Below are 12,627 nucleotides of genomic sequence, written 5' to 3'. Positions count from 1 at the left end.
GTCCATTGTTGCAACCATCACTCGTTTTTCATATATTATTTACAACATTATTACCTTGAGTAGGTTATGGAACGTTCAGACAGGCTATTTTGCATGAAGAGCGCTGTGCTTGTTACCTTGGAAAAGTTCCGATTACAGCCTCAATTAACTGGCGAGAACACTTGCTGTCCAGTTACTGATGGTGCAGCTCCCCACGACCAGGCTTCCGTGTGTGAAATAACAATACAATTGCCCTGAAGCATTTGAGAGCGCACTCGACACCGCTCTGACCATCCGGCCTTCGTTAGCAACCTGCCATCCCGCTTCACTTTGTTTCATGTGCCGACGCGTTTCGAGGTCTCCACCTCCTCCTCGGGGCTGTAAAGAAGTCATGGCTGCAGTTTGTTGGAAATGCTCGTTTTATTTCACGTTCCTCCCATGGGCGTGTCTTGGTTACACAGTTCTAATGCCTCCTGGGAGATGAGGTCCATTGTTGCAACCATCACTCGTTTTTCATATATTATTTACAACATTATTACCTTGAGTAGGTTATGGAACGTTCAGACAGGCTATTTTGCATGAAGAGCGAACTGTGTAACCAAGACACGCCCATGGGAGGAACGTGAAATTAAACGAGCATTTCCAACAAACTGCAGCCATGACTTCTTTACAGCCCCGAGGAGGAGGTGGAGACCTCGAAACGCGTCGGCACATGAAACAAAGTGAAGCGGGATGGCAGGTTGCTAACGAAGGCCGGATGGTCAGAGCGGTGTCGAGTGCGCTCTCAAATGCTTCAGGGCAATTGGTATTGTTATTTCACACACGGCAGCCTGGTCGTGGGGAGCTGCACCATCAGTAACTGGACAGCAAGTGTTCTCGCCAGTTAATTGAGGCTGTAATCGGAACTTTTCCAAGGTAACAAGCACAGCGCTCTTCATGCAAAATAGCCTGTCTGAACGTTCCATAAGCTACTCAAGGTAATAATGTTGTAAATAATATATGAAAAACGAGTGATGGTTGCAACAATGGACCTCATCTCCCAGGAGGCATTAGAACTGTGTAACCAAGACACGCCCATGGGAGGAACGTGAAATAAAGCGAGCATTTCCAACAAACTGCAGCCATGACTTCTTTACAGCCCCGAGGAGGAGGTGGAGACCTCGAAACGCGTCGGCACATGAAACAAAGTGAAGCGGGATGGCAGGTTGCTAACGAAGGCCGGATGGTCAGAGCGGTGTCGAGTGCGCTCTCAAATGCTTCAGGGCAATTGGTATTGTTATTTCACACACAGCAGCCTGGTCGTGGGGAGCTGCACCATCAGTAACTGGACAGCAAGTGTTCTCGCCAGTTAATTGATGCTGTAATCGGAACTTTTCCAAGGTAACAAGCACAGCGCTCTTCATGCAAAATAGCCTGTCTGAACGTTCCATAACCTACTCATGGTAATAATGTTGTAAATAATATATGAAAAACGAGTGATGGTTGCAACAATGGACCTCATCTCCCAGGAGGCATTAGAACTGTGTAACCAAGACACGCCCATGGGAGGAACGTGAAATAAAACGAGCATTTCCAACAAACTGCAGCCATGACTTCTTTACAGCCCCGAGGAGGAGGTGGAGACCTCGAAACGCGTCGGCACATGAAACAAAGTGTAGCGGGATGGCAGGTTGCTAACGAAGGCCGGATGGTCAGAGCGGTGTCGAGTGCGCTCTCAAATGCTTCAGGGCAATTGGTATTGTTATTTCACACACGGCAGCCTGGTCGTGGGGAGCTGCACCATCAGTAACTGGACAGCAAGTGTTCTCGCCAGTTAATTGAGGCTGTAATCGGAACTTTTCCAAGGTAACAAGCACAGCGCTCTTCATGCAAAATAGCCTGTCTGAACGTTCCATAACCTACTCAAGGTAATAATGTTGTAAATAATATATGAAAAACGAGTGATGGTTGCAACAATGGACCTCATCTCCCAGGAGGCATTAGAACTGTGTAACCAAGACACGCCCATGGGAGGAACGTGAAATAAAACGAGCATTTCCAACAAACTGCAGCCATGACTTCTTTACAGCCCCGAGGAGGAGGTGGAGACCTCGAAACGCGTTGGCACATGAAACAAAGTGAAGCAGGATGGCAGGTTGCTAACGAAGGCCGGATGGTCAGAGCGGTGTTGAGTGCGCTCTCAAATGCTTCAGGGCAATTGGTATTGTTATTTCACACACGGCAGCCTGGTCTTGGGGAGCTGCACCATCAGTAACTGGACAGCAAGTGTTCTCGCCAGTTAATTGAGGCTGTAATCGGAACTTTTCCAAGGTAACAAGCACAGCGCTCTTCATGCAAAATAGCCTGTCTGAACGTTCCATAACCTACTCAAGGTAATAATGTTGTAAATAATATATGAAAAACGAGTGATGGTTGCAACAATGGACCTCATCTCCCAGGAGGCATTAGAACTGTGTAACCAAGACACGCCCATGGGAGGAACGTGAAATAAAACGAGCATTTCCAACAAACTGCAGCCATGACTTCTTTACAGCCCCGAGGAGGAGGTGGAGACCTCGAAACGCGTCGGCACATGAAACAAAGTGAAGCGGGATGGCAGGTTGCTAACGAAGGCCGGATGGTCAGAGCGGTGTCGAGTGCGCTCTCAAATGCTTCAGGGCAATTGGTATTGTTATTTCACACACGGCAGCCTGGTCGTGGGGAGCTGCACCATCAGTAACTGGACAGCAAGTGTTCTCGCCAGTTAATTGAGGCTGTAATCGGAACTTTTCCAAGGTAACAAGCACAGCGCTCTTCATGCAAAATAGCCTGTCTGAACGTTCCATAACCTACTCAAGGTAATAATGTTGTAAATAATATATGAAAAACGAGTGATGGTTGCAACAATGGACCTCATCTCCCAGGAGGCATTAGAACTGTGTAACCAAGACACGCCCATGGGAGGAACGTGAAATAAAACGAGCATTTCCAACAAACTGCAGCCATGACTTCTTTACAGCCCCGAGGAGGAGGTGGAGACCTCGAAACGCGTCGGCACATGAAACAAAGTGAAGCGGGATGGCAGGTTGCTAACGAAGGCCGGATGGTCAGAGCGGTGTCGAGTGCGCTCTCAAATGCTTCAGGGCAATTGGTATTGTTATTTCACACACGGCAGCCTGGTCGTGGGGAGCTGCACCATCAGTAACTGGACAGCAAGTGTTCTCGCCAGTTAATTGAGGCTGTAATCGGAACTTTTCCAAGGTAACAAGCACAGCGCTCTTCATGCAAAATAGCCTGTCTGAACGTTCCATAACCTACTCAAGGTAATAATGTTGTAAATAATATATGAAAAACGAGTGATGGTTGCAACAATGGACCTCATCTCCCAGGAGGCATTAGAACTGTGTAACCAAGACACGCCCATGGGAGGAACGTGAAATAAAACGAGCATTTCCAACAAACTGCAGCCATGACTTCTTTACAGCCCGAGGAGGAGGTGGAGACCTCGAAACGCGTCGGCACATGAAACAAAGTGAAGCGGGATGGCAGGTTGCTAACGAAGGCCGGATGGTCAGAGCGGTGTTGAGTGCGCTCTCAAATGCTTCAGGGCAATTGGTATTGTTATTTCACACACGGCAGCCTGGTCGTGGGGAGCTGCACCATCAGTAACTGGACAGCAAGTGTTCTCGCCAGTTAATTGAGGCTGTAATCGGAACTTTTCCAAGGTAACAAGCACAGCGCTCTTCATGCAAAATAGCCTGTCTGAACGTTCCATAACCTACTCAAGGTAATAATGTTGTAAATAATATATGAAAAACGAGTGATGGTTGCAACAATGGACCTCATCTCCCAGGAGGCATTAGAACTGTGTAACCAAGACACGCCCATGGGAGGAACGTGAAATAAAACGAGCATTTCCAACAAACTGCAGCCATGACTTCTTTACAGCCCCGAGGAGGAGGTGGAGACCTCGAAACGCGTCGGCACATGAAACAAAGTGAAGCGGGATGGCAGGTTGCTAACGAAGGCCGGATGGTCAGAGCGGTGTCGAGTGCGCTCTCAAATGCTTCAGGGCAATTGGTATTGTTATTTCACACACGGCAGCCTGGTCGTGGGGAGCTGCACCATCAGTAACTGGACAGCAAGTGTTCTCGCCAGTTAATTGAGGCTGTAATCGGAACTTTTCCAAGGTAACAAGCACAGCGCTCTTCATGCAAAATAGCCTGTCTGAACGTTCCATAACCTACTCAAGGTAATAATGTTGTAAATAATATATGAAAAACGAGTGATGGTTGCAACAATGGACCTCATCTCCCAGGAGGCATTAGAACTGTGTAACCAAGACACGCCCATGGGAGGAACGTGAAATAAAACGAGCATTTCCAACAAACTGCAGCCATGACTTCTTTACAGCCCCGAGGAGGAGGTGGAGACCTCGAAACGCGTCGGCACATGAAACAAAGTGAAGCGGGATGGCAGGTTGCTAACGAAGGCCGGATGGTCAGAGCGGTGTCGAGTGCGCTCTCAAATGCTTCAGGGCAATTGGTATTGATATATATATATATATATATATATATATATATATATATATATATATATAGATAGATATAGATATAGATATAGATATATATAGATAGATATACACACACACACAGTGGCCGCCTAATACAGTGGCAACCGAGTTACCATCAGAAATATATTTTGTAATGTGCTAATAACTTTGGCGCCATATGCTGCAACTTCATGAAACGTTCCAGTAAAATAGTTCATGCCCTGCAGCTCTTTCCGCAAAATCCAAAAGGGCTAAACCGAAAGACACAAGATTACCCAGAAAACATGATTTTTGTGATTTACTAAAATTCCGTTTGGTAATTTTTGAAAAATTAAGGGTTTAATATGTAGATATCTGAACCTGAAATTCAAAAAATCAAATCTTCTGATTGGTTGTGAGATTTTTCACAGCTAGCCCTTTGATTGACTGGTTGCAACATGGAAAGAAAAGTTGTTGTGGACATTACAAGACTCGGGCACTTGGTTTTTCAAAAAGGAGATAAATGGTCAGGGTAGGGATACCCTGACCCCGCCTTCTGGGGGGTTGGTACCTAGACCAGTAGGAGATCCACATGACCATCTGGCACAATTTTGTAAAGTATGCAAGAAGTCTCCTTTTGATTTTAAGAACCCCACAGGGTCGGTGAATTACTTTATTTTTTTTAAATGATAGGGAGGGGTGTATGCATGGAGCTCCCCTCCCTTAGCTGACTTCGAGGCTTGGGATCCGAAGCATCGCTGTTTTGAGGACCCCACTTCACAGGACATAGTCTGTTTTAACTTGGAAGCAGGGGCGTGCTGCTGCCAGCAAGAGGTACATAAAAAGGTTCTCCTACCCGGCAGGGGCTCACAGAGAACGGGCCCAGCTCCAGCACGGCTCCATAACATAGAAGCTTTATGCGGGGAGCTGGTGGGGCTGCGGGGACCTTGTTGCTCTCCTGCAGTACCCAACATTTATTAGAGATAGTGGGTGTCCCGGGAAAGAGCACCCCAGAATGCCCTTCATGGGTTAACTTACTTTTTTCTGCTTTGTATTGCCCCAATCTGGCATGGGGCACCACCAACATGCTAGAAAAGTTTAGCCACCAGAAAACATTGATTAAAAATTAACTGTATGTTTTCTGGGGTTTTTAGAATTTGACCCCAGGAAAGGTTAATCATCTTTTTAAGCTTTTCTCGAGCTTTGTTCTTCTGATGAAAATTACAGAGACCCTTTGAGGTTGTTTACGCATGCATTCTGTGACCTGAGGAGTATAAAAGAAAGACTTTGATGCTGTTTATTGTTGTTGAACAAGCGAGTAGTCTTGTCTTCATACAGTGTTGTGATTATCCATTGACAATATCAGTTGGCTTGCCCTGTATATTTATGTAGTGACCCTTTAACAAAGCCAATAGGCTTGTTTTGTATAATGATGTGATGACCCCTTTACAAAGCTAATGGTCTTGTCTTCATATAATGATCTCGTTACCCCTTAACAAAGCTATTAGGTTTGCCATGGATATTGATGTGATGACCCCTTGGCAAAGCCTATGGATTTGCAATATATATGCTCCCATGTCAAAGCTAATAGACTTGACATGTATATTGATGTAGTCATCTCTAGACAAATCCAATAGGACCACCATTTAATGTACTGGTGTGGTGACCCTTTGAGAAACCCAATAGACAAGCATTATTTAAATTGACACCCATTTATATTGTGATGAGTTCTCTCATTGTCTGGTCATGCTGGGGGCATTGGCCCCCCGCTCGGTGGGTGAGCACAAGTGTTGTCTGCCTATGCTTGGGAGTGGGTGCAGGGCTGCCGTAGGCCATGTGTGGTGTGGGGTTGGCATACTTGAGTACGGTAATAGAATCTAATAAAAACGAAGGATAATGCAATATTATACTTAGGTGAAAATGTCAGTTAAAATGTAACATTCCGTCAATGCTCAGGTAGGGATAACCCATGCCCCCTCTCCACAAAAACACAAATCCGCTCCAGGAGATGAGATCCCCGGCCCTTAAGTGACTCGGGGAGGGGGGCTACACCTCCCCTCACCAAAACATCTGCCCAGGGGGTAGAGGTCCCCCGATTTCTTAAGTGGCTTTGGAAGGGGGTTGGTCGCACGCAACATCCCCATTTAATTATAAAAGGATCTGCCCCAGGGATGGAGTCCCATTGGCCATGAAATGGTTCGAAGAGGGGGCCGCACGCTCCCCTCCCCAAATCAAAAATAAATAAATGTGAAATGAGTGGAGAAGCTGCTCATTTCACATCCACTGCACCTGCAAGGAATGTCTCATATTGCCCTGCAAGGGCTTTAAAAAAAAATTGGGATCCTAGTGGTTTCCCTAGAAAGCGTAGGGGCACCACCAAGCACTTTTGTTAATGCTGTGGAGAGCTGCAGGCAGTGCAGCAGACCCCCAGCAATATTAAAAGGAAAAACCACTGTAAGTCTCCTGCGTAATTGAATCCATGACCCCAGGAGAGCTTACCATCGTTTTTAAAAGCACTCTGAGCTGGAGCTGTATGCTCTTCAGTTAAAGTGTTGGGACCTCCTCTGGTTGGTTCCAATGCTGCATTTTATGGCCTGAAAAATGTTTAAAAAAGATTCATGTTAATGTTTTTCAACAACTTTATTGAAAATATTTTATGATAATCACTTGTATTAAACATTGCTATGTGTAATTTATAAACTATGCATTTGATTATTGTTATTGGTGACTATTTGACAAACAAAAGGTCTGCTTTAAATAGATTGATGTCTTACTTCTTGATAAAGCCAATAGGCCCATTTTTATATTTTATATTTTTAGTGCTCTGACCAATACTTAGAATAACATCCATTATATGTTTACATCATTTAGTCAGCTGTGCGCGCTCAACCACATGGCGCTCATGGCAAAAGGATGCTCAAAACAGGGTTGGACATCTGTGGGAGGTTGGGTGCAAGGAAAACCCACGCTGTGCACGGCCTAAGGCTGTGTGCAGTGGGGGGTTGAGTGCCCGTGGAGGGTTGGGGAGAGGTGTTGGGTGGGGTGGTTGGGCCAAAGGTCTTGTGCGGTGGGCGGGGATTGGGTGCCCCACGAGGTACCTGGGGATGGACATCTTACTTTACATTTTTTTTAACTATAGAAATTAATTGAAAAAAGTTAGTGACGTTACAGTTAGGGATTGTAATGTTATTTTACTTTACAGTAAAAAACGTAGAAATTCACTGAAAAGATCAAACATCACAGGCAAACTATAGTTGGATGAACATGTCAACTAAGACATACCGTTTTAAACTAACAAAACCACTGAAATTCACCAGTTATGATTATCTCAAGTAAATATAACATGTGTCCTCGGCGTGCACTGCTATATATCTCCCATATTACATCACTCATATCATGTTCTATGACATCATTGATAACATCACTACAACATCTGCAATGACATCATCAATGACAATGTTCTCGTGGGGCCTAAAGTATAACTACATTAGGCCACAAGCGATAATTACTTGAGATAACTATAGTGTATTTGAGTGGTTTTGTTAATTTGAAATGGAATGTTTTAACTGACATTTTCACCTAACTATAATATCCCTTTAATCTTTAGCTTTTTTAGTTAATATTCACCTTTGTAGTTTCCAGGAAGAGCTGCACTGCTGGTTTCTTTTCAAATGCATATCTATCTAAAAAAAAATCTAAAAGTTTTAACTCTGATTTATTTCACAGGGTTCCAGTTGCAGAACCTAACATGCAATGAATCTTCAAGAACTTCGACCCATTGAACAAAACACATGAAGATAAACCAATATTTATGATGCAGACGCCTCATCCAAAAACCACTCTCCTGCTTTCTTGGGCTCTGTCGGTCGCTGTTCAGGCTCTGCTGCTTGAAGCATATGGGTACTCCAAGTGTATATTCAACAACACGGACGCAACAGGTGCTAACTGCACCGGATATGGCATTGTTAACTTAACAGCTGCTATAGATCAGCTCCCAAACAGGACCAGATGGTTGGATGCTTCCCATAATTCGATTAGAATGTTGGAAGTAGAAACATTTTCCCACTTAAGCAGTCTCCAGAGATTATCACTGGCCAGTAACCGAATTGGTGAAATTCAGGAAGGAGCATTTCAACATCTTGAAGGACTCAATTTCCTTGATCTGAGCAACAATCGTATTCGCTCACTGGATCCCTTGTACTTTGCAGGACTTCAAAGTCTCCAGGTTTTACAAATAAGTTACAACAATATTTACAGTTTACATACAAATTCCCTAAAGCCATTTGTTACTTTACAAGAGCTTGATCTGTCTTTTAACCCCATCTCTAATTTTTGGCTTGTGGCAGAAGCTATCCAAGGCTTGACCAAATTATCCACACTGCATCTGACATGTATTGGCATTTTTGACTTAAAAGCTGGCCAGAACCTCACTCTTTTGCCAAATATCCAGCACCTGTCCTTGGATAAAAACAACATTACCATTCTGGACTTCACAAGTTATGTGTTGCCCAGCCTACAATATCTAGATGTAACACGGAACAACATGACTGCAGTGAACGTTAGTTCATTCCATAATGTACCCAATCTGGTAGAGGTGGTCTTTGATCAGAACCCACTTAACATATCGCAGATCTATGGATTCCCCCTAACCAACCTCACTGCCCTACACTGGTCGAGCATGCGACCTGCTTTCGGAGAAGACATAAGTGCTGCTTGTCAACTGCTCCAGACTTTGCCTAACCTGAAACTCTTGGATATTCAACACTCCAAAATTAGATCTCGTGATCTTAACTTCATTGGCAACTGTACTAAACTCACCACTATCAATTTGTCCACTAGCTCACTTGGAAAGTTAGAAAAGAATGCTTTCCAGTCCTTTAGATCCCTTGAGACCCTTTACCTAAATAAGTGCAAATTGACTCAGATAGACCCTGGAGCATTTAATAATCTGAAATACCTGCACACTCTTGTTGTGGAACGTAATCGGCTTAAAGAACTTGAAAAGTTGGTGTTCAGACCACTAAAGAAGCTCCAAAATCTGGACCTCTCAAAAAACTTTTTAACCCTTATCAACCCAAAGGGATTCCTTGGCTTATCAGGACTCAAGAATCTGAGCCTGCGGAACTGTAAAATAGTGATTGTAACTCGGGACACCTTTACGTATGTGAGGAAACTTGTTTTCTTAGATCTTAGCAGCAATAGCCTGACTCTGATTAAGCACAGAACTTTTGAGAAACTAAATAAACTTGAAATATTACTACTGACAGGAAATAGGATCTCAGCAATACAAACCTTAGGCTTCAGAGGCCTTCATTCTCTCCGCTACCTCTCCCTATCGAGGAACCACATTTATAAGCTAGACTCTGACCGGTTCCAATTTCTTAGGGGCCTTTCTGCTTTAGACCTTAGTATGAACAAACTAATCTCATGGAACAAGTATCCGAACCCCAGTCCTTTTCAGGAACTTCAGTCTCTCAAAGTACTAGATCTAAGTTTTCAGGAAAAAACTGACCAGTTTAGTTTTCCAAACCAGCCGTTTAAAGGGCTGCAGAGTCTTGAAAATCTAAACCTCCGTGGTAACCCAAGCATATTTTTCCAAAACCTTTCACTGCTCCCTCTTGATAACCTCACTGAACTGGATCTGTCTGACATGTACCCAAGTGGCCTATTCAAGTTTAGCTCAGATCTACTTCGGAGCACCAGGAAACTCAAGTATCTTAAGCTGGATAGCAACTCTTTTAACGACCTCCCCGAGGACGCTTTTGCCAATTTGGATTCTTTGGAGATCCTGTCTCTGAGAGACAATACTTTGACAAATATCAGTAAGAAGTTGGTGGGAAATCTGGCTGCACTCACATACCTGGATGTTTACATGAACCCACTCTTGTGCTCTTGTGAGAATGTTTGGTTCCAGAATTGGTCAAACAGTAACCCCCGTGTGCAAGTGCCTTTAATTCAATCTTTTAGTTGCTTTGGAAAATTTGAGGACACCATTAGCTTCACAGAACAGGATCTGTCCTTCTGCAACAATGACATTCCAAGGATCTTATTCCTTTGTACTTTTACATTCACTCTGTTGACCATGATTGCCTCAATTCTAACGGTAAAGTTGAGATGGGTTTTAATTTATTTCTACTGCATGCTTAGAGCTTGGTGTGAGAAGAAATTCCATAAGGAAGTCCGGGCTCATCAGTTTGACGCCTTTGTATCATGTTGTTCGGAAGACGAGCCCTGGGTGATGGAGAACCTTCTGCTCAACCTTGAGACACTAGGCCCACGGAACTACCGCCTCTGCTTCAAGCCCAGGGATTTTCTGCCTGGGGAATTCTACATTGACAGTCTCCAGAATGCCATTAACAACAGCAGGAAGACCCTCTGTGTAGTCAGCAGTGAGTATCTCAACAGTGACTGGTGCAGGCTGGAGATTGAGATGGCGTGCTCCAGGATGTTCTACCAGCATGAAGATGTTCTCATCGTAGTGTTTTTAGAAGACATTCCCAACTACAGGTAAGAGCAGAAATGTGCATCTTAATTAGTAGGCAGAATTGCATGTGGTTTTGCACTCCAAAGTTTTTGAAATTGCAGACTCTAAAAATGCTTTTTTATTCGATCTCAATTTGGCGCAAAAGTCACCATCCAGCAATGAATACCCATGTTTGTTTCCAGCAAATGAAATACACTGTAAACAAACGAGTATCTGTAAAACAATCTTAACTTATTGTAAACATAGTCTACATTTATTTAAGATCCAAAGGTACTTGTCATATTAAAGCATCACCTTTCAAAAACAAATAGTTAAGTAATAAAAATCATGAAAACACTGGCTTTTGGGGAAAAAAACCTACAACATTATAAAGATTTTTTATCGATCTTTACTTGTCTGTTTTTTCAGTTACTCCAGGGCACTACATGAAATAGAGACTCGGGCAGAACAAGTGAGAACAGTGAATAGAGGGTCCCAGTCCTTAGAGATGTGGGATTTAGTAGGCACCATCAGGTTTTGATGCCTTTCCTGAAATAGTGGAACCCTGAGGCTTTGAGTCTATAATTTCTCCAGCCTGGGTACCTGGACTCGAAGAGAACAGAACCCTTTTTATTCTCTCTGAAGGCTTATTTTACAGATCCTTGCCGCACCCCCGCTCCCAATTCAAATTAAGTGGCATGCGGTGTTGGAAGAACCTCTAATGGAATCGGAATGGTGCATGAATGGTGCATGAAGGGGTTAAGAAAATGAGTTTTAATACCAGACTTAAACTAACCCAATTCAATAGTGTCCATCAAATTTATTTGACTCCAAATGTACTCTACAAAATATATCCCTGACGGCCCAGCTAATTGTCCCAAATGTGGATATATCGAAGCCCAGTTCTTGCACATGATATGGGATTGTCCACAGTTAAGTCACTTTTTGGGACTGATATTGGAGCATTTACGAGTGGTGGGGTGGGCGCTACCCCTCCATTAAGTAGGTGTTGTTGGGTCTTCTCCATAGGACCAAAGGGAAAAAGCTTACACGTAGGTTGCTCCAGCTCGTTAAAGGAGGATTGCAATTAGCTGAGTGGGTTTGGGGCCCCTCACAGTAGTAAATTGGGCCAGGGATTTACAGAGAATGGTGCGGCGGCAGAGCTCATCCAAATGAGGCGTGTTCATAGAGAGGAAAATCTAGAAGAAGATGTGATGGCCTGGTATACTATGCTCATGGAGATCCCCATGGGAGAGGGCCTCACTTCCCAAATGTCAGGGGAACTACACATTGACAGTGACAGATCAGAATGGGAGAGGCGGACACAGAGCACTCTAGTCTAAGAACAGTGTAGAAACGTCTGTTCAGACATGTAAGATAACCTGTGTTACATGATTCGAAGAGGAGATTTTTTTTGTGTGACTCGGGGGGGGGGGGGCAGGGAGGTGGGGATAGTTGGTAGTCAGCATGTTACGATTTCCTTCCCTAAGACTTGGTTGGTGTGTCCGAAAACAGAACTATACAGATTAACACAAAAAACTCAGTTGAGAACAATGTATCCCTTTACAGGATTATATTATATCCTAGAATGTACATCACTTACTCACGATTATTTGAAATATGTAAATTCTGCTACGAATGCAATGTACTGTGTTTTTCTGGACGTGTATAAATC

The 12,627-nt window shown here is 43.9% G+C and overlaps 1 protein-coding gene across 4 annotated transcripts in view; it reads left to right on the top strand.

Moving 5' to 3' along the window:
• LOC147701719 (uncharacterized) overlaps positions 1–12,627 on the top strand; it is a 190,670-nt gene that overhangs the window by 135,953 nt on the left and 42,090 nt on the right. For all 4 annotated transcript variants that reach the window (XM_086930350.1, XM_086930351.1, XM_086930352.1 and 1 more), the window contains exon 2: positions 8,216–10,996. In XM_086930350.1, coding sequence (XP_086786476.1) covers positions 8,301–10,996 — 2,696 coding nt within the window. In that variant the 5' untranslated portion in view covers positions 8,216–8,300. The remainder of the gene's footprint in view (positions 1–8,215; positions 10,997–12,627) is intronic.

The sequence above is a fragment of the Lissotriton vulgaris genome, chromosome 7 (genome assembly GCF_964263255.1).
Source record: "Lissotriton vulgaris chromosome 7, aLisVul1.2, whole genome shotgun sequence".
Taxonomy (NCBI): domain Eukaryota; kingdom Metazoa; phylum Chordata; class Amphibia; order Caudata; family Salamandridae; genus Lissotriton; species Lissotriton vulgaris.
This window is presented reverse-complemented; position numbering and strand designations above follow the sequence as displayed.